Below are 23,010 nucleotides of genomic sequence, written 5' to 3' on the forward strand. Positions count from 1 at the left end.
GCTACAATGGACAGTCAAGTGGTTTGGCAATTTGACAATGTTTTTTCAAGAAGGAAAATCCACACGTTGAAAGACAGTCAACATTCATGAAGGAATTATATATTAAAAGTGCTCTTTCATTGAATCCTTGAAGATTGAGTGCTGCTATCCAGTATGATTTGTAGACGTCCTTTCCCACGAAATTCTCCATGTGATGAAAACCCAATTTCTACAAGACTGAAGCAGTCTTCATGACATTGACTATCATATCTAAATGATGGCCTCGTAGAAAAATTCTTATAGACACAGTAGTGTGTTAGCCATTATTCAAGAGTCTCCTAATTGACCAACTGATCTAAGATTATAAGTTGCATTCTCTAAGGATTTTAAGAAGCTCTGCTTAAATGAACACCAAGTGACTTGATTTGCTAGACTAACTGCTTAAATTTTAAGAGATGTGAAAACATATCCCCACACAGAAAACTTGTACACAAATATATACATATACACACACACATATATATAGCAGCATTATTTATAATAGCCAAAAAGTGAAAACAACCCAAATGTCCATGAACCACTGGACAAGTAAAATGTGGTATGTGTATACATACAATGGAATATTATTTAGCCATAAAAATGTATTAATTCATGCTACAACATGAAACTTAAAAACATTATGCTAAGTGAAAGAAGCCAGACACAAAAGAGCACATATTGTATGATTCTATTTATATGGAATGCCCAGGATAGGCAAATCTGTAGCAACAAAATAGATTAGTGGTTGTGAGAGGTTGATGGGGAATCAGGAAGAGTGATTGCTAACGGGTACAAAATTTCTTTGGGAGATGATGAAAATGTTCTGGAGTCAAAGAATGGTGATGGCTGCACAACTTTGTGAAAATACCAAAAAACACTGAATTGTACACTTTAAAGGGGTAAATTACATAATGTATGAATTATGTCTGCATTTTGAAAAGAGAAATGCAACTTCATTTTTAAATATCTTTTCAGATTCCTGCTCCCTCTACCCCGTTTTAATGTTGATTAAAGTGTTCAGACAATCACCTTTCTACAAAATGTTTTCAGATAATTGCACTCACTTCATCATCAGCTTATATTTCTAACAGGCATTTTATTAAAAAGGAATACATGAACACAGAAGACATGATAGAGCATACCGTTAATATCTGCATATTAACATTTAAAATCAAGTATTTTGCTTGTGTTGAAGCTAATAGCTAGATTTTATATATTGATGTATTTAGATATTATTGAGAGCTTATGCTTAAAACCAATAAAAAGAGCTGAGTTCATAAGATTCCATGATGAACAAGTTTGTTTATGTTTGTTGGTTACAACTATGTCTATGTTAAAGATCCATTTCGATGGAAAGAGATATGTAAAGGGAAACTAGGGATTTTCTAAGTCTTCATAAAACAGCTTATCTAAATATTTTAACTAGCTGGTGAGAAGACCTCCAGAATTATATATTTTGTATTTTATTTCATCCCTATACTAAAAGTCATGCATTAAAATGTATGCAACAATATATATGGGGCATACTTTTTCCCTTTAGATTACAAAAAAAATCTCTTCTTAACCCTTTATTATCTGAAATTTTGATCAAATGTGTTTTGTTTTGTTTTGTTTTGCTGAAAACAGCAATTTTATTCACACACTTTATGTAAGTGTATTTAAGTAGCTCCCTTCAGATCATCAAAGAAGCCCCAACCATCTGATATGTCTAGAGGCCACTTCAGTGAGCAGAAATTAGAAGCCAGCATTCCAGTCATTTGAAATTTTCTACAACAAGAACACGAAAGCCCCAAAATGTCTTAAAGGAATAAAAGGATTCACACACAAAATTTTTTTTTAATAAATCAATTGACATTCAAGTAGCCTATGAGAAATTTCCACTAACATTTGGCAATTATATAGAACAAGAGAATATTTATTCTTAATGATTACTTTCCAGAAAGCAGTATGTTTAGCAGCTGTTTTTCAGAGGGCTTCTCAAGTTTTGCTATTGTTATTTAATCCAGGCATAACTGTGTAACTTTAAACAAAAGCTCTGCACCATTCAACCAACTAGTGTCAAATTATCCTAGCAGATCAGATTCTTACCTTTTGCTACTCTATGCAAGAATTTTTGCTTTATTAGGCATTTGGTATTCTGATTTTTATTTCAGAATGTAGAAAAGGCAAGAAACCCTGCTAATAGTAGGTGTTGGTAATTATGTCCATCAAATTATGTCATATATGAAATTACATTCTAAAAGTAGTTGACAAAGCTGGGACTTGTGACTCCACTTTTACCAAGAGGAGAAAACAAGAGCCACACACCAGAATAAGTCTTCAGAAGCACACTTGGTTATCAAGAATGTGTTAACTAAAGAAGAAAATACTAACTGAAGAGTCACAACAGTGTTTGTGATCTAAATCTGATCGCTATCAATAAGATTCCTGACATTCCCCAAGGGGATAATAATTATCACCTTAATGAGCTTTTTCTGTCAGTTTTTTTAAAATGAGGCAAAAGGGTAATAATAAATGGCAAACATGGCCCTTTAAAAAGAAGACAGGATCAACCAATTTTTCTTCTCTTGGAGGATGGGATCAAGAAGAAAGAGGTTCAAATTGCACTGTGAGGTATTTCAGTAATAAGGTTAAGTTTCCTGATAATGAGTTTGCAACCCTGGAATTGCCCACTGGAACAGAGAGAATACCTTTCTTGAAGTAGTAAAGAAGTAGAGTGTCAAAAAAAAAAAAAAAAAAGGAAGTAGAGTGTCTTGGGTAACAGTTATGCACTAAGGCAGAAAAATGGATTAAACACGTGACTTTCTTGTAAGGCTCTTTCAGAAACGGAATTTTCATTTTTGTTTTTCTGAAGTCAGGAGGGTTCCTTGTTTTGTTCAGAGGATCTATACTTGTTTCAAACCATCCAAGGTCTGCTCTTCATCAAGGAGAAAAGAACAAATATTTGGGTGCTTACTGTTTACCAAGTTCAGTACTTTGAATTTATCTAATCTTCACAATAATCCTGACAGGTATTACTACTGTTAGTCCATCTGGTAGATGAGGGAACGGATGCTCAAGAGATTGTGCTTTGCATAATGTTACAGCTAATTCAAGGGAATTCTAGGACTCCTCACCCCTAGCCTAGTGTTCCATCCTCTAATCACCTCCTACATCACTCCCTGATGTGTCAAAGTCACACCCCACCAAGGATTCCATCAGGAACTAGAACATAACACCTCTAAAAATTTTGCTTTAACTCAGTGGAAAAGTAAAATTTTGACTCATGCAACATCATGCAGGCAATTAAAGAGGAGGCTAGCTTTTGTGCTCTGATTTCTCATCCAAAGGAATCAAAGAAAGTCTCACCCAAACTCAAGTGTTTCTCACCATAGTGATGCAAGACCAATGACTTTTGCTTAAGAAGACCAATAAAGAGCCATCTACCAGCCTTGCAAGGATGCAAGTTATTTTGCAAGTGGAATCATTAGAGTCATGAGCTTTATTAGTAAATATTGCTTAGAATTATCTCCGATTTTCCAATCAGAGATCTATATGTTGTTACCTTCTACATGAAGCAACTTGGTCTCCATTCTTTTAAAACCATTTTCAGATCATGTTTTTTCAAAAGAATCAAACTAACCAAATGTCATTTGAGATTTTTCCAAGATTGATCTTGGGGACTGCTTTATGCCAGTGACCACTAACCCATCTGTGATGGGAGCTGTAAAACTTCATGGGATCTTTGACTGAAGATTCTGCTCTCCTAAAAAGGTTTATCCTGAAACCTTGAAGAGATAGCTACTATTCACTAAAACTGAGCCTGGCTTATGTTTAGCAAGTGACAGATACATAATTTCCATGATTTAATGTGGGCTTCCCTAGTGGTTCAGATGGTAAAGAGTCCGTCTGCAATTCGGGAGATCTGGATTCGATCCCTGGGTTGGGAAAATCCCTTAGAGGAGGGAACAGTTCATATAACTTCTACTAAAACAATACATTTTTAACCTTTAACTCAAGATCCAGTTTGTGATTTCAACAAGACATCAATGAATGGACCAAAAAGAGCAATTCCAGCCTAAGGGTATAAGGGCCCTAAATGACATGTAAGCAACCTCCTTCCTGGAGAGGGGCATGCACTTTGGGCAAAAGAGCAAAACCTTGAAAAAAATTATTAGCTGTGGGTCAACAGATATTTAATTGAACATGTTATGAGGAGCAAAGTGCTAGAAATAGAATTTTAATAGGTCATCTTGTCCACCCCAACAAGTGCTGGGATCCTCTCCACACCATCTTTGCCAAGTTCTCAATGAGCCTGTGCTTGACAGAGGCAGCCCCTTCCATGGGGAATCAACTTGTTGAGAAAGTTCTCTTTAATGTGAAGTTCAAGTCCATGGCCCTATGACCTGTATTCAGTGGGTCTTATTCCACCCCTTCAAACCAGAGTCTTATTCTAATGTACCAGTTGTATTCCTCTTTTTCCCAAGCTAAACGTCCCCAAATCCTTCAAATATTGTTCAAACATTTTAAACCTAAAACTCCTTCACCATCTTTGCTTTGCCTCAATTTGGTTTCTTTTTTTTAGTCACCAAGAACATTTTGTATTGGGCTATAGCTGATTTCAATTTGTTTTTAAACAATGGCTCCCCAAAATGACTGCAAAGTTCCCATGGGCTTAGGAAAGGAGATGAAGTGTTGTCTCCCTTGCTCTAACATTACTATAATTAATGAGCTTTTGGAAGGGATGATAATTTCTCAGTTCAGTAAGATCTCTCCCCAGTCTGAAGAATCTAAGGGAAATCATTTTTCCCTCCAAACACAAGTAGGCTCAGGTCACAGATATGAAATCCAAGAAGAAGAAAAAACCAAAACCCACAAAGCACATCCCTTTCTTAGCCCCAAATTAGTGCTTAACCATACTGCTTATGTAGAGTACATTTTGTCAGAAGGGTAATGTGTTTTTTCACTGCTTTTCATTTTCTAGTTAAGTCTCAAGAGTGTTAGTTGCACTAAAACACATCTGTCAGGGCTGTGGTTGAAGAGAATAAGTAACCAGTTGAAGTTAAAAAAAAAAAAAAAAACTAAAAACTTCTAGAAAAAAATAAAGGGTAAACCCTAGAAGAGCTCTTTCAGAGGCTAACAGGGCAGTGATCCTTGAAGTACTTATGATTATGAAATACACAGAGTTTTGCAGTATTAAGAAACAGAAAAGTCTATCTTTAAAGCTGTTGGTTTGATACAAGGAAAAAACTAAATAGTCTTTTTTTCTGAATATAATATGATCCCATTTATGTAGATTATTAAAAAAGGAAGAGGAAGTTTTCATTTTAGTCAGACGACCAATTCAAAATCATTTGCAGCTGGTATTTACTCAGAAAGATTCATTAACTGAACCTTGATAGTGGATCTGGAAGAATTAGGGATAGTTCAAAGGATAAATGAGGCAAATCATTATCTAACACTGGAAGTCACCAGTGTCCTCCAAAGACATATATTCATAAACAGAAGAGGAAAGAAGAATCCAGTCCTTGCTTAAATACTGCCTCTTCTCTCCAACAAGTCTAAATTGCTTAAATAGCCCTAATCCAAGTATCTTATTTTGGCCAATGGCTTTTGCCTCTCTTACTAAACTGTAACTCAGAAACTAGCACACTGTCAATCCATTTCATTTTCACTTTTAGTTATTTTCTTGCCTCTTTACTCAGAGGTGCTAACATGAAACAACTAAAAAAAAAAAAGAAGAAAAAAAGGCCAGGGAAAGCTAATGGCCTACTCTAAGTAATCCACAGAAGGATAACTGGCTACATATAATCAAACTTAAACATGACTATAATTCAATAGCTCTAACAAAACACATGGAGGACTAAACAGCCTTGCATAGTTAAAGGACAAAGCATAAAATCCTTTGAGAATACAGCCTATACAAAGCCATAATATCATTAATATGAGTAAACTATATGATTTCACAGATTCTCCAGATCCGGCTCTATGACATGATTATGATGCACTGTAAACAGGAAAAAGTGTGCCATATATTTAGTAACTTTATTTAAAGAAAAAAAAAGATCACACCAAAATGGAGGCAGACATGGACTCTGGAGGTCTCACGAATCAGATCAGGCCAAACTGAACTATGAGAACACAACCCTCTTTTTCATCCATCGTTAAATGAGAATTCATTTTCATTTAAGAAGGTTCATCTTAGCAAATATGACCAAGGCAACCGCAACTAATAGACAAATCAACACATTTCGGTCCTGGCCTGGGTTAAGATGACCATATTTAAATAGTGTCCTTTCTCAAGTTCTATTTGAGAAATGTCTGTCTAATCAGAAAAGCTCCTCCTGGCACTAAGTTGTTTATTCAACTAATATTTACTGAGCACCTACAATATTGTCAGGGCTAGTTCTCAAACTTGAGATTCATCAGGGAACAAGTGTCCATAAGGCCTAATCTAGAATTCATACAGCTAAGAGAGGGGGAAAAAAAAGAAACAAAGCCCTAGATTCTCATATGTCCCTGCTGATGTGGTGTAGATGGGTGACTGTTAAGTACAAAAAGGCTGCAAGGAATAGAGGAGGAAAGGGGCCAAGAGCAGAGCCTTCTAATCCCCTTAAAGCTCAGCCAAGAGTAGATAAAGGAGACTGTTCCCTAGGAAATAATCTCAGAATGCAAGAGTGGCCCTACAGCCTACTATTTTACAACTATTATGTCCAACCTAACAGTATTGTAGCCTCTATTTCATAAAGCAACTTTATTTTCAACATACTTGCTGCTATGAAGCAAAGTTGGGTCATGATGTACTGGGGACTTTGGATTTTGCTCTAAATGAGACCTAAACTTAAGGGCATTTCCTCACCATGTAAGAAGAGCTCTTCTGCTCACCTTGATCAACTTTTCTGAATACCTTTTATTTGCTGGCTTGATGAGGAAGATGGGGGGGAAAGGCAACCATGATAAACTATTTTGGTTGGTGTTTATGAAAATTATTTTCTTTCCTATAGAGATAGATTCTGAAATAAAAGCGACTCGAACTTCTGGGATCCCTTTCTCTTACCCACAGTATCAGGACAACCATGGTGAAGCCAACCATAGCATCAGTCCCTTAAACAATATGTACAGTTCCCACGTGCAAGTGACAGGTCACTCTGAAACCTGCCCTAGAAACGCTAGAAAGGCTTCGCCAATATCGTGCCTGTACATGACTCGCTGCTTTAAAATTCAATAGCTTTCACACATCAATATATCAGAACCAAGACTGCCACCATCTACAACAACAGTGGAATGACCTATCATATCCTAATCCCATGACTCATCCCTCAGTTATGCTAAGCAGCAAGCTACTGAAACATCTGAGAGCATCAACAACAAACAGTTTTAATCATTTTCCCAATCTGCATTTATATCCGGGAACAAACTGGAAGTATGGCACTGAAGAAACAGCAACACATATTCAGCAGCACAGCTTCCATTGGAGTTGTTTTTTTAATTGGCTAAGAAAAGGCATGCACACCTCCATCTGAATTGGAGATTTGCAGGAACATATGCATACAAGGGAGCGGGGGAAGGAGGGGGATAAGGTAAAAAGGGGAAAATCAGGAAAGAAAGTGAGGAAAAGAAAAAGATATGGGAAAGAATGAATGGTCATGAGTCTGAGAGTAACATTACTACAAGGAGATGACAAATGACTACTCCATCTGCTTCCACAGGCAGATTTTTTTCTAAGGTTATCACTGCAGATACAAAAATGGTTCGTGAGACTTTTCATCCACTGTGATTCTCACTTACCATACTAAAAACATCTACAAAATCGTAAGCGTTGGTCTGTCCAAGATGGATAGTACCAGGAAGCAAAAGACGAGACTTGCTATCAAGGACTGTGCTCTGCTTGGAACTCCGCACTGCAGTCCATTAAGCCACAGTATTTTGGTCAGATCAGGTCTGGTTTTTCACACTACTCATAATGTCTTAGAGCTAATCTCTTATATGAGGGTGTCAACCATTCTCTCTCTCTCTCTCTCTCTTTTTTTTTTTTTTCATTTTTCAAACTTTTTCATTTACTAGAAGGGCAGGAAAGATGGGAGAACGGAAGAAGAAAATGGTAGAGACTTAGAGGGGAAGAGGAAAGGAAAAGTATCCTCTTTTCCAATAAATCTACCCTAGGGCAGGTCGTAATGAGACTTCGAGAAAGAGAGCTGATTCATTGTCTTCCCTTAATTTTTGTTTTGTTTTTATTTCTATGTAAGGTAGGTAAGGACATCGATGTACTAAAACGTTTGGTCTGTGAAAGAGCGGAATCATTAGCACCAGAAGGAGTCATGGAGCTTGTGTACAGTATTAAAACTATGATTGTTACTCTTGTCATGGGTAAAGGTTTCATCTCACTGTTACATCCCAAAGTTCTTGAAAGTGCCCGTGGAAAAAAAGAGAAATAACACTTGTCAAAATCTCCATGGAGTCATCCACACGCACCACAGAGATAGGACTTGGCCTTGCCGGGTTTGGTTTATCTGGTAGACAAGAAAACCAGGGCCCCCAGAAGCCCTAAAGAGCAGCCCCACACATGCACCCACTGGCGTGCAGGAGGGGTCCCTACAGTACGTTTCCCCCTGGACCATGTTCGGGAATGCGTTTTACTTGCTTGTTTAAAAAAACAAAAGCAACATGCTTTGCAGATCATGGAGCGCCTAGGGCAATTTTCTCCTTGACCCGACTCCAGACTGCAAAAGGGTGAAACCATTATATGTTCCGCGAACGCTGGCCTGCAGACGAGGCCCCGGCCCGCCGTGCTTCGTAAGCTCGGGAGCCCACAGGAGTCAGAAGGTCCCAGAGCGGGAGCCACAGTCATCGCCAGGTCTCCCCAGCAGCTGGGGGCCCATCAGGGCAGCTGCGGATTCCTCTCGCCTCTCCTTGCCTCAGCCTTTAGTTGAAATTACAACAAGTCAAATAGCTGATACTTTTCCCTTCTCCAGGTAAGGGTGAGGATACATTGTTCACCAGGGTGTTCTGCCTGGCTTCACTGATGAGGCGGCAAGCCAAGTCAAGGAAGAGTTTCTCCACGTTATCAGATTCTTTGGCTGAGGTCTCCAGATAATACATGTCCTGAGCTTCTGAGAATTCTTCGGCTCTCTGCTGGGAGACCTCTCTCCTTTCAGCCAGATCAATCTTGTTGCCTAAAACAGCAGTAAAATCAGACAGAGAGAAAGAGAGAGGGTCGTCATTTGACCTTTTTGTGGATTCGGAAACATCCAATTCAGCTCCGTATCTGAAGTCAAACCAGACAGATGGGAAAGTAAAGTGAAACCAAATGGGGCTATGATTCCTGGGTTGTTTATTTAAAAATATCAGTTCCATTTGTAACAGCAAAGAACTGGAACCAACCCAAAAGCCCAGCAGCTGGGCACTGGCTGAATAAACTATGTTATAACCATAGCTATTTGGAGTTAGGTGCCACAGGAAAAAGCAATGAGGAAGGACATCCCTGGTGGTCCGGTGGTTAAGAGTCTGCCTTGCCAACACAGGGGACATGAGTTCGGTCCCTAGTCTAGGAAGATCCCACATGCTGTGGGGCATCTAAGCTCATGCACCCCAACTACTGAGCCCTCATATCACAATTAATGAAGCCCACACACCACAACTAGAGAAAGTCTGTGCACAGCAATGAAGACCCAGTGCAGCCAAACATAAATAAATGAAAATAAAAAATAAACAAAAAAATCTTTAAAAAGCAATGAGGAATATCTCTACAGGCTATCATGGAATGAGACATTAGGATAGGTGGTTAAAGCAAATAAAGCAAAGTAAGAAAAAAGCATATATAATACACAGCTCTTGATCTAAGGAAAAGGGGTGAAAAATACACACATATAGTGTCTTATTTTATTAATGAGACACTAAAACAAAATTTTAATTTTAAAGATAACAATTACCTGTGAAAGGAACAAGGATGAGGGATGAAAATCAGACCTCTCTAAATATACTTTGTGTCATAGATTTGACTTCAGAATCTTATCAGTGTTTTATATGACTATACAATATGAAATTAAATTTAAAAAGCAATTCCTAAAATTGAAAACAAAATTAAACAAATGAACCTGTTTATCACGAAGTGGCATGATCACACAAACAGGAACTATTTCAGGTAAGCTGAAGAGAATTTAACCAGTAATGGAACCACGCATCCCCAGTGGCATATAACCTAAGAACAAACAGAACTGAAGGAAAAAATCTTCAAGTGCTGCAGAAATCATCTTGTTAGTGGTCGTGTTAGCAGCATTATTCTGTGCTGCTATACATGTTTTAGGGGATAAAGCGAATGAGTAATTATGCTGTTGACACTGGGACAGGGATCTGGGACATGGGAGAAAGGAAATACGGATATAAGCTTAATGAGGTAAAGGAAAATTCCTGTCGTCCCGAATTACAAATGGAAGTATCAGTGTGAATAATTCACAGTGTTATTTTACCTCTAAAAATTGTTCTACTTCTGTCCTGGAAATCCGACAAAGGTGATACGTCCGCTGTGGTGCTTGGCAACATTGCTCATGGTAAAAGTGACCCTTGACTGATAAATTCCATCTGGCCTGGGAATTCTATGTATGAATTATAAATACCTAATGGAAAGCCTTACCTTTGGGCTCCCCTGAGTGTGGCAATTCTTCATTTGAAAAGACCCTGAAAGTTAGGACTGTCGGGTTGCTGCAAGAGAGATTGGCTCCTATGGGCGCACTGAGGCTTGCAGCCAGAGCAGACCCCGCACTCGCCTGAAGCAAGCCTTGTGCCCCCACACCTGAACTGTCCCGGGAGGCCCTGGGCAGCTCTGTGGACTCTGTGAGGGCTGCTTGCCCTGAAGAGGAATGCTTGCAATGACCTGCTATAAGCTGTGTTTGCTGTCCTGTATCCTGCTAAATGTCTGTGATGCCATGTGGCCTATGTAGTCTTGCGGGTCAAAGCGTTCAGCAGAGCCTAATGAGACACTCCCCTGGAGATGCTACAGAATCCACTGCACAGACACACATGCACTAGCTCTGTCCACTGGAAAGCCTAAAAGCCATCACACCCTCCCCACCAACTCTGCAGTAAAGATGATTCCTATCACCTTGGCTTAGCTTCTAAATACAACTTCCCATTGAAAAACAGTAGTATTTCTTAAAGAAATGGCTAATTCCAGGTCAGGGGCAGGAAATGCCTCAGATGCACCTGGAACATGTCATCCCAGAAAGCAAGAAAATCATCAAGGACTCCTGGGTCATGTCAAAAGGACTCAAGAGCCCACTTGAAGAGGCTCCCACTGTCAAAGTTGGAACAATATAGAAGCATCAATAATAATATCTGCCAAGGACTAGAATACCTCAAATATATTTAAATCTATAACAATATTCAAAATATAAACAAACTTCAATAGTTACTTTTGGAAGACTTGGGGACCAACTCATTACTTTGAAAAGTAATGAATGAAAAAGAGGGCTTTCCTGGTGGTCCGGTAGTTAAGAGTCCACTTTGAAATGCAGGGGACACCGGTTCGATCCCTGGTCTGGGAAGATCCCAGCGTGCCACGGGGCAACCAGGCCCTTGCATCACAGCTACTGAAGCCCAAGCGCCTAGAGCCTTGCTCCGAAACAAGAGCAGCCACCGCAATGAGAAGCCCGCACCACGGTGAAGAGTAGTCCCCGATCTCTGCAACTAGAGAAAGCCTGCCCACAACAATGAAGACCCAGAATGGCCCAAACGAACTAACACAATAAAAAAAACTTTTTAAAAAACTTATGTGACTTGACTAAGCTTAAAAAATGAAAACAAAGAATCAAGCATTTTTCTTCACTGTCCTGAGAACAGCACCTCAGAATACCAACTACACAATATATTTGCCAAAACAAAAAACAAAAACCCTGAATCTGAGCAGGCTCTAGATTCACCTGCAAATCTGCCAGATTTAAGTGACAGAGGAATGCATCAAACGACACCACCAGGCTGAAAGAGTAAAATTCAGACTTGAAAATGCCACAGCACAAATGTTTAACAAGCAAATCCCCAGGAAGCAAATATGGAAGGATAACCTCCAGCTAAAAGGAGAGTTAGAAGACATATCTTTTATAGAGATGCACATTGACATAATACTAGCTGAATTAATACGACATCTTGGATTCACTTCAAAATAATCTGAAGGGGAGGGCAGACAGAAGAGGTTGGAAACAGATAAAACAAGACTGGCTATGAGCACTAACTGTCAACTCTGAGAGACGTGCATATGGATGTTCATTATATTGTTTGTTCTATTTTGCTTATGTTTAAAATTTCCCATAATAAAAAGGTTTTTTTTTAAAAAGCCAGTGCCTCTTTCATATCGAGCTGACTAATTATGTTCCCTCATGCATGCATTTAACTTCCTTAGACAGAATCCTAAGTAGTAATGCTTTGACTCAAGTTCTCAGGGCTTCCTGTCCAGAGCAGATGGCTTTCAAGCTCTTCCCAGCAAAGATTTTGCAGTGTGCAGGAGGGTTTTCAGGTCTGAGCAGGGGACACTGGTACTCACAGAGAGGCAAATACTTAACCCAGCAGCCTGAAGGAAAAATCTAGCAATGTGTTACAAGGCAGCACATCACAGCGGATAAACACAGCCTCTGAAGTCGCTCTAACATGCTGTGACCTTGAACAAAGAACTTGACTTCTCTGAGCCTTGCTTTCCTCATCTGTAAATTTGAGATCATGACACGCAATGTTCTTAATATGATTCCTCGCACATGTACACCAGCGATAATGCTTTAATCCATAATGTGTTTGTTTAACTTACTGTTAACCATGATTTTTAACTTAATATTTCTGAGAGTCACTATCAGATTCCCAAAATTTTGGGTCTTTCTAGAACATACAACAATGCTACTTCTTAGGAAGAAAAAGATATTTTTTCTGGCCACATCACACGGTGTGCAGGACCTTAGTTTCCCGACAAGACATCAACGAGAGATCAAACCTGTGCCCCCTGTAGTGGAAGCATGGCATCCCAACTGGACCACAACAGAATTCCCAGGAAGGAAACATTTTAACAACCACATATTATTAGCATTTTTCCATGACCAGGAGAGGATTTTTAATAATCTGGTCCATTTCACTGCAATTCCATTTATAACAGGTGTATTTGCCATCACAAAAAAACCACGGGTTATTTTCTGTTTTCCCCTCATACTAAATAGAGGTTCTACCCTCCTATAAGATGAATTAAACTGCAGAATTTCCCTTAAGGGATTCTTGCTGAAAATTAGAATTTCTCAGATCAGTATAAACATAAGAAGGGGAAAAAAGTTACCCAAAATCCATTTTTCAAGCAAAACACAATTGCTTCAATAATGAATTCCTTATCAACTAAGATACATCTTACTTCTAGATCAGCAGTTTCCATGGCCTAGTTTTTTTTTTAATGCTTAGTAGTAGTAGTGTTAGTTGCTCAGTCATGCCTGACTTTTTGCGACCCCATGGACTGTACCCCTCCAGGCTCCTTTGTCCATGGGATTCTCCAGGCAAGAATACTGGAGCGGGTTGTCATGCCCTTCTCCAGAGGATCTTCCCGACCCAGAAATCAAACCTGGGTCTCCTGCACTGCAGGCAGATTCCTTACCATATGAGCTACAGGGAAGTTCCTTTTTCAATGCTTAGCAGCCCATATAACTTTCATGGCAGTCCACCTTCTTCTAGAAACTTGGCTGATAGGAAAATCAATCAGCAGTATTCTCTACTTTTCTAAACCATCACCGTGGGATAGACTCTATTTCATTTTCTCTTCAACTGCATTCAGAAGAACTGAATGCTGACTATGTGAATTATAGAGCTGCAGACAGTGGTCCCCAACCTTTTTGGCACCAGGGACCAGATCCATGGAAGACAATTTTTCCATGGGCGGAGTAGGGGGATGGTTTCAGGATGATTCAAGCTCATTACATTTATTGTGCACTTTAGTTCTAATCTAATGCTGCTGCTGATCTCACATGAGGTACTGGTCCGCGGCCCAGAGGTTGGGGACCCCTGTTGAAGACTACTCTTGGAAGGTGCCAAGGCACAAGCCTTATGTGATTATAAATTCTCTGATGCTCACCAATCAATTTCCCTCCTCATTAGTCCTTACTTACCCACTAGCACAGTGATGACCTTGTTGCTAGCATACTGCTCTATCTCCCGCAGCCACTCAGGAAGGCAACGGAAGGATTCCTCACAGGTTATGTCATAGGTAAGGATCAAGGCATTGGCGCTTCGGTAATAACTCTGGGTGATGGACCGAAATCTCTCTTGACCTGCGGTGTCCCAGATCTGAAGCTGTAAAGGAATAAAAGAAGGATCAGGTTGGCGAAGCAAAGAAGAAGGAAAGCCTTGCCTTCTTGCTGTTGTTGTTTAGTCGCTCAATCACGTCCGACTCTTTGCGACCATGTGGACTGCAGTGCGCCAGGCTCCCCTGTCCTTCACTGTCCCCTGGAGTTTGCTCAGACTCACGTCCATTGAATCGCTGATGCTATCTAACCATCTTATCATCTGCCACTCCCTCTCCCTTATCAGGGTCTTTTCCTATGAATCAGCTCTTCGCATCAGGTGGCCAAGGTATTGGAGTCGCAGCTTCTGCATCAGTCTTTCCAATGAACCCCCTTCATGGATCACAGCCTTGTCATGGTGAAGGGGCTTGTGTAATTCAATGAAGCCATGAGTCATGCTGTGCAGGGCCACCCAAGGTGGATGGGTCATAGTAAGGAGTTCTGACAAAACGCGGTTCACTGGAGGAGGAAATGCCAACCCACTCCAGTACGCTTCCAGTGCGTAGAAATGGAAACACCTTCACCCAAATAAGTTCACGGCTATTTTTTGCTGTAAGAGAAAGGCATCTATAGTTTTTAAAAAATTCATTGGGTGAGTCTGGTTAAAGAGAGGGATTCGCTTTGCTTTTTCTTTGTTAAATTTTTTGAGTTTCCCCTTTATTCTTTTTTTTTAAAGGCATTCAGATTATTTTCAAACAATTTCATTTAAAAGGTGAAATTACAGTATTTACAATCTACTGAACTTTTATTATAAGCCTGTTTCCCATAAGAACTGCTATTTTTTTAAATTTATTTCTTTTCAATTGAAGGATAATTACAATACTGTGTTGGTTTCTGCCATATAGGAACTGCTATTTTTATCCATAGATTCTTCATTGCTAATATCTTTAATTTTCCCTTTTGTTTATTTTCTAAATCAGAAAGTATATTCCTAGGTCTTGTTAAAGGTTTACACTCTTAGAACATATTTCAAATGCTCTCATTTTTGTTGTGAGCAATTCCCTCAATTCTTTATTTAAAAAAAAAAAAAAAACTAGACAACCAAACTGTCGAGCATTTACGCGCTGAGCTCTATTGTAAGTACTCTACACATAATAACTCATTTACTCCTCACGAAAGCTCTATGAGGTAGGTAAATACTATTCCTGTATCATTTCTCATGTGAGGAAACTGAGGCACAGAGAGACTAATTAACTTGCCCAGCATCTCACAGCCAATATGTCCTAGAGCTGATTCAACCATGCAGTGTGGTCTGAGTCCTTGCTCTTTTCTTTATTGGCCATGCCAAGTGGCCTGTGGGATCCTAGTTCCCTGACCAGGGACTGAACTCACACTTCTGCACTGGAAGTGTAGAGTCTCAACGCCTGGACCGCCAGGAAGCCCCAGAGTCTCTGCCCTTCATCACAATGCCCTAGAACAAAAGTCGGGAGCCAGGGCAAGGTGTCATTCTGTGATTGCTGGCATTTCAGTCAACAACTGGAGAGGGGGGAAAAATCCATTCACATGACTATATTAAGGTATTATCTTTGTTAATGAAAACAGGATCAATGCCATGGCAGACAAAGAAAATAATTTCCCTCCACCACCTGTAAGCCCTCTGTTCTTTGGCAAGTCACCTAATCTCCTTTGGCTTCCACGGCTTCTTTATTAAGAGGTTAATAACATGCAAACCTGCTGAAGTCATTTACCAGTCTGAAGACCTCATAACTGATGGTTCTAAAAACAAAGAAGGCAAAACAGCTCTCACTTCAACCTGAATTTCCCTGCACAGAGCAGACTTCTGAGAGAGAAACTTCCCCAGAGAGACTGCTGAGTGCAGAACAAATCCGAGGCCTTGAGAAACGACACTGACAGTAATCTTCCCTTCTCGCTGCATCGATTTCACGTGTCACAAGGCACATCCACCCCATTAACAGAACACCATTTCCTCAGCGAAGACTTCTGGAACCTTCAGATTAGGCCAGGTTCCCCATCTCCACCCCAAAATTATCTCAACTCTAACCAAGCCTATAATTTTCTATCAAACACACACACTTTGCCGGGGGGCGGGGGGGGGGGGGCTGCACTGGGGCTTGGTTGCTACTTGAAGGATTTCTCTAGTTGCGATGAGCAGGGACTGCTCTCCAGTTGCATTGCATGAGCTTCTCCGTGTGGTAGTTTCTCTCCCTGTGGCCCGTGAGCTCTAGAGTCCAGGCTCAGGAGCTGTGGCCCGGGCTTAGCTGTTCCCGCAGCATCTGGGATCTTCCCGGACCAGGGATCGAACCCGTGTCCCCTGCATTGGAAGGCAGATTCTTCACCACTGGACCAGCAGGGAAGTCCCAGCTGACACGCTTGAATCACTTATGTACTTGTAATAACGTGTTCCATAACCATCTTTCTCACTAGCTGGAAAGTTTCATGAGGGGGGAATTTGGGGTCCATTTTCCTCTCAGTTATCCCCTACAGTGTCTGGAAAACAGTAAATGTTCAAATAGTTATTCATGGTCTCCTCTCATCCTAACAACAAATCCCAGTGAGGCAGGCGAGTTTATGCCTCCCTTTCATTAGCAGGTAACTCACAAGGCTGGGACTCAGACTCCAGACTCTGCGCCCCAGGAGAGGACTCGGTCCACACACCATGCTGCTCTGCCGCATGTGTCCAGATGTCCAACTGCATCCAGAGAGGACGAGGCAGTCAGTGTCACCCTCTGCTCAGATCAGCTTCGCTGAGAAGGCTGAGAGTGACCGGTGGTCCCTGCCACCAAAGAGTGGCACACAGGCCCTCCTTTGATCTGAAGTCACAGCTGCCCTTTGATGATGTACATGAAAGCCTGTGTGTGCTGAAGGCGACCATACGGATGTTACAGCTTTTGCCAGGACAAAAGCTACTTCTCTTCTCTGTCTCAAACCTAGCGACATGGTTCCCCTCTCCAGGCTACGTCTTAGAACAAAAGACTATTATCTTAATGCCACAGTGAACCTTGAAAAACACTTGTGATTGGATTTAATACTGCTGATCATTAGACATCAGTATGTTCTCATGACAGACACATCCTGAGAACAGCTCTGAGAATTAAAACCACTGAAATATTTCCCAGAAAAGTGATTAGATATCTTGGCTGAGATGCAGGCTGCTTTCCCAAAGGGGGCTTCCTCTTTTTCGCCTTATGGTTAATTTCTGAGGAGATCCATATTCCACTGCCTTTATTACTCAACTTGGTTTCATTAGTCTCTCTGCAATTTGTTTGCTCTTTTTCAGCATTTACAGATCATAAATAGATGCAGAGCATTGTGCTAAACACAGGGAAAACACAAAGATAAATAAAACATGATCCCTGATATCAAAATGCTCATAGTAAAGGAGGATGAATACACAGTTGACTAACTATGATAAGATAGGCGAGCATGCTAAGTCGCTTCAGTCATGTCTGCCTCTTTGCAACCCTATGAACTGTAGCCCACCAGGCTCCTTGGTTCATGGAATTCTCCAGGCCAGAATACTAGAGTGGGTTGTCATGCCCTCCTCCAGGAGACCTTCCTGATCCAGGGACTGAACCCACATCTCTTACATCTCCTGCGCTTGCAGGCAGGTTCTTCACCACTAGCATCACTTGGGAAGCCCATGGTAAGATATGAGATGTTCCATTAAAGAAGGGCCAGCAGGAGAGTGTCTCCTGGTATGGGACTTATGTCCATCAATACGTTCTCAATACCCCTGCCCGGGGTTTCTAACCACTCTCACCTCCAGCATGAGGCTGTGCTATTGTCCACTCTCTTCTTTGCATTATCACTCACACCTTTATTACCTCATTGCTACAAAAATGTACCACAGGGACTTCCCAAGTGGTCCAGAGCTTAAGATTCTGCACTTCCACTGCAGGGAGCGCAGGTTCAATTCCTGGTCAGGGAACTGAGATCCCATACGCCATGTGACACAGCCAAAAAAATAATAGTATTGCAATCCACTGTGTCCCCTTGTAAGACTGAGTTCTCTGAGGGTGAAGGCTGTCTCTCATTTAACCATATACTCCAGGGCCACACATAAAACAATCCATGGTTCATGGTGGACACATTGAAGTGATGGCTAACTGAATGACCTGACGATGGTGGAATCACAAAGCAAGGATGGACTCATTCTGCTTAAATCATTAATAGGGAGTTAAAGAAGGTTTCACAGAGGAAATGTTTCTGAAAATGACAGGAAGTTACTAGGGAAGAAAGACGCTTTACCATACCACAGCGCTTGGTACAAAGCATTCACTCTGACACAGGATGGCTGGATGAAGGAAAGGATGGACAGATGGTTCAAAGAGTAAACACATGTGCATACTCCCAAGACTTTCCTATCTACACAATGCATACCTGATGAGAGGAAAATCCAGCAAATCTTCTATTTCTATTATAACTAATCTCTTAAGGTTAAAATGTCATAGACTGAGCTTAGAGTTTTGCTTAATACTCATTAATTTATGACAGACTAAAAGAAATTAATGGATTAAGAGAAAATTCTATACAGGTTTTAATTATATTTTCTACCCAAGGTCACCTTCATAATCAGACCACTTTAAAAGAAGAGCCTCTTCTTTAACTTTGCCTCCACTGATTTGACTCTAAGCCTCAATAGCTACGGGCTTCCCTGGCGGCTCAGACAATAAAGAATCTGCCTGCAATGCAGGAGATCTGGGTTCGATCCCTGGGTGAGGAAGATCCTCTGGAGAAGGGGAATGGCAACTCACTCCAGTATTCTTGCCTGGAGAATTCCATGGACAGAGAGGAGCCTGGTGAGCTACAGTCCATGGGGTAGCTTGCAAAGAGTCGGACACAAATGAGTGACTAACACTTCCACTTTCTTCACTTAATAGCTATGGGAATCCCTCTAATAGCGTTGATTAGCTGCCTGTGATCCTGGGAGCCATCCTAGAAAGAAAGGGACTTGTAGGGAAGGCTGAGAGTGGATGGTGAGCACTCAGGAGAAAACTTAGCATTCAGGTCTTGCCCTGCCTCTCACCAGGTGGGTGATTCTGTGCAAACCAGCAGTGGATTCTCTTTCCATGGGCTCTCCGGGGTGCTGGGAAAGCCTGCAGACTCCCAGCAAAAAGTCACTAAACTCTGACTAAGAAGAGGTACTCGGTACATGTTAAAGAACACTGACAATAATAAGAAAATAACTGTTTCCTCGGTGAGACGCGGGCTGCTCTCCTCCTGTGTCGGTGTTCATGAGACCCTTGGATCACTGTGGTTGAAGAGGGTCATTTTCTGTCTTGATTCTACATATATGGCTAGAAAGATTCACAGGCAAAGATTCATTAAAACTGGATTTGGGAGATGAGCCAACTCTCACTTCTCACAGATGAACGACCAGAGGCCTGAAGTGACGATAGAAAAGGGAACTGTGCTGTGATCCAAAGATGAGTAAGACATAAACCTTCTTCTCGGGGAGCCTGTGGTAGATTCAGATACTATAAAAAGATGGATCTTTAGCTGAGTATAATAAGTACTTAAAAATGAGGTTATGGTTCACAGAAAGTGGAATAAATGTAATAACTAAACTTGGGAATTGAGGAAAGAAAAATAAGCCTGTTCCTTATCAATGGGGACCATTTCTTTATTCACTGCTTTCCATTCCCAGAACCTGGCATATGGAAGGTGCAAACCTTTCTGGTCAAAGGAATGAACTCATACATATATATGGATATAAATGATAAAACCAAATATCTGGAAATAAAATGCCTAGTGAACTTAACCCAGCTCCTTGGGATGGCAGCCAGCTCCCTCTGCTGGAACAAGAGAGAACTACACATGGCTCTTCCTGCCACTGCCTCTCCAGTGCACACTCCTGGCTCCCTCCTCTCCCCACAGCCTAGCTCCCTCTCTCCACCTCAAAGCACTGGTTTTCTGAACTTTCCAGTGGACGCTCACATGGAGTCCACATACTGTTTTCCAGAGGGCCCAGCTCTCCATCACTATTGTATCTGGTGTAGACGTCTGCAGTAACGAACCCCTCTGAGGAGTCAGGGCTGAAGGGCCACTGGGAAAGTTTCTGTGCCCCACTCAGGAGCCTCATCCTAAACACAGCTGTGTGCCTGCAGCATGCTGTCACAGCACCCTGGAGCTTCTCTGTCCTTCCCGAGGCATCCGAAGGCAGGACCGCAGGCACCCGTGGGAGAAGGATGCAAGGGGCACGGACTCACCTTAGGATGCTGAGGTCGGGGTACGAGGTTGGGGTGCTGAGGCTGGGGTATGAGGTTGGGGTATGAGGTTGGGGTATGAGGTTGGGGTGCTGAGGTTGGGGTATGAGGTTGGGGTGCTGAGGTTGGGGTATGAGGTTGGGGTGCTGAAGTTGGGGTATGAGGTTGGGGTGCTGAGGTTGGGGTATGAGGTTGGGGTGCTGAGGCTGGGGTATGAGGTTGGGGTGCTGAGGTTGGGGTATGAGGTTGGGGTGCTGAGGTTGGGGTATGAGGTTGGGGTGCTGAGGTTGGGGTGTTGAGGTTGGGGTGCTGAGGTTGGGGTATGAGGTTGGGATGCTGAGGTTGGGGTATGAGGTTGGGATGCTGAGGTTGGGGTGTTGAGGTTGGGGTGCTGAGGTTGGGGTATGAGGTTGGGGTGCTGAGGCTGGGGTGCTGAGGTTGGGGTATGAGGTTGGGGTATGAGGTTGGGGTGCTGAGGTTGGGGTATGAGGTTGGGGTATGAGGTTGGGGTGCTGAGGTTGGGGTATGAGGTTGGGGTGCTGAGGTTGGGGTATGAGGTTAGGGTGCTGAGGCTGGGGTATGAGGTTGGGGTGCTGAGGTTGGGGTATGAGGTTAAGGCTGGGGTATGAGGTTGGGGTGCTGAGGTTGGGGTACAAGGTTAAGGCTGGGGTATGAGGTTGGGATGCTGAGGTGGGGGTATGAGGTTGGGGTGCTGAGGTTGGGGTGTTGAGGTTGGGGTATGAGGTCGGGGTGTTGAGGTTGGGGTATGAGGTTGGGGTGTTGAGGCTGGGGTATGAGGTTGGGGTGTTGAGGTTGGGGTGTTGAGGTTGGGGTATGAGGTTGGGGTGTTGAGGTTGGGGTGTTGAGGTTGGGGTGTTGAGGCTGGGGTATGAGGTTGGGGTGTTGAGGTTGGGGTGTTGAGGTTGGGGTATGAGGTTGGGGTGTTGAGGTTGGGGTGTTGAGGTTGGGGTATGAGGTTGGGGTGCTGAGGTTGGGGTATGAGGTTGGGGTGCTGAGGTTGGGGTATGAGGTTGGGGTGCTCAGGTTGGGGTGTTGAGGTTGGGGTATGAGGTTGGGGTGTTGAGGTTGGGGTGTTGAGGTTGGGGTATGAGGTTGGGACGCTGAGGTTGGGGTGCTGAGGTTGGGACGCTGAGGTTGGGGTATGAGGTTGGGGTGCTGAGGTTGGAGTGCTGAGGTTGGGGTATGAGGTTGGGGTGCTGAGGTTGGGGTGCTGAGGTTGGGGTATGAGGTTGGGGTGCTGAGGTTGGAGTATGAGGTTAGGGTGCTGAGGCTGGGGTATGAGGTTGGGGTGCTGAGGTTGGGGTATGAGGTTAAGGCTGGGGTATGAGGTTGGGGTGCTGAGGTTGGGGTATGAGGTTAAGGCTGGGGTATGAGGTTGGGGTGCTGAGGTTGAGGTGCCAAGGATGGGGTACTGAGATTGAGGTGCTGAAGTTGGGGTCTGGCTGGAACTCTGATGCCACAGTGCTCACTGTACTGTTGATCCCAGGATCATCCCTTCTTTCCACGGCACTCAGCTCTGAAAGGTCTGACTGTGGAATCTCACTCACTCTGACGGGCATAGCGCCAAAGATAGTACCTCTACCCTCCTTCCAAGTAACTTAGTCTTACCGCACATTTCTTTCCACTGTCTCCCTCTTTCCTTGCTCCAAGGTAATGGCTCATTATGCCTGCCTTCACCCCAGGGAGGCGATGGGACTCACTGGCTCATATAAAACCAATTCATATCCCACCTACCTCCCTTGCTAACTGTGTAATCGTGGATAAATAAATCACTGGACCTCTCTAAAAAATACAAAATGAAGATAATTTAGCACTTACCTCACAGGGTTTACAATAAGGATTGAGTTAAATGTAAAAGAAGGCAGCAGAGGGATCAACACATATTAGGCATTTGAAAAACACTCCCTCCCTTTTCTTGTTACTGAACCCACTGTACCTCTTTCAGGTACCAAACTGCCCAGAGGCGACAAAGCAGGGGTGGGACCCTTCCTGGACCCCTAATTTAGTATTTCTCGCTTATCAGGGGTTGTGGTAGGGTGGGAGACAGAATAATTCTAATAAATGATTCATACGATGGAATGATGAATATAGAAATCAGCAGGCTCTTTAATGAGGCTGCGATTAAGAAAGAAGTAGGGAATTCCCTGGTAGTCCAGTGGTTAGGGCTCCGTGCTTTCACTGCCGAGGGCCTAGATTCGATCTGTGGTCGGGGAACTAAGATCCTGCAAAGTGTGCAGTGGAAAGAAAGGAGGGAGGGAGAAGGAGGGAGGCAGAGACAGAGAAAAAGAAAGAAAGAAGTACCTAGGTCTTAAGAGCCCAACTCAAGAGATTCCCAAAAGAAATTTCTTCCTTGTTTTTACATCTCATCCGACATGACAAGAGCAGGACAAACTGGCCTTAGCTCTTATCTTGCTGTCTTCTGATCTGTAAACATGCCACCCTCAACCCCTTTCTGCCCCTATGAAGAGAACAGAGGAACTCTGTCTGGAAATGAGCTGTCATGGCTGAGTATGTCATTTTCAATGTGGGTT

At 42.4% G+C, this 23,010-nt stretch overlaps 1 protein-coding gene across 7 annotated transcripts in view; it reads right to left on the reverse strand.

Annotated features, from left to right (window-relative positions):
* Window positions 1-7,008: 7,008 nt before the first annotated feature.
* Window positions 7,009-23,010, reverse strand: part of RAB30 (RAB30, member RAS oncogene family) — a 93,244-nt gene continuing 77,242 nt past the window's right edge. For all 7 annotated transcript variants that reach the window (XM_061168435.1, XM_061168407.1, XM_061168413.1 and 4 more), the window contains 2 exons: window positions 14,118-14,301; window positions 7,009-9,170 (listed from right to left, as the gene is read on the reverse strand). In XM_061168435.1, the coding sequence (XP_061024418.1) occupies window positions 8,920-9,170; window positions 14,118-14,301 (435 nt within the window). In that variant the 3' untranslated portion in view covers window positions 7,009-8,919. The remainder of the gene's footprint in view (window positions 9,171-14,117; window positions 14,302-23,010) is intronic.

This window comes from Dama dama, chromosome 2, assembly GCF_033118175.1.
Source record: "Dama dama isolate Ldn47 chromosome 2, ASM3311817v1, whole genome shotgun sequence".
NCBI classification, from domain to species: Eukaryota; Metazoa; Chordata; class Mammalia; order Artiodactyla; family Cervidae; genus Dama; species Dama dama.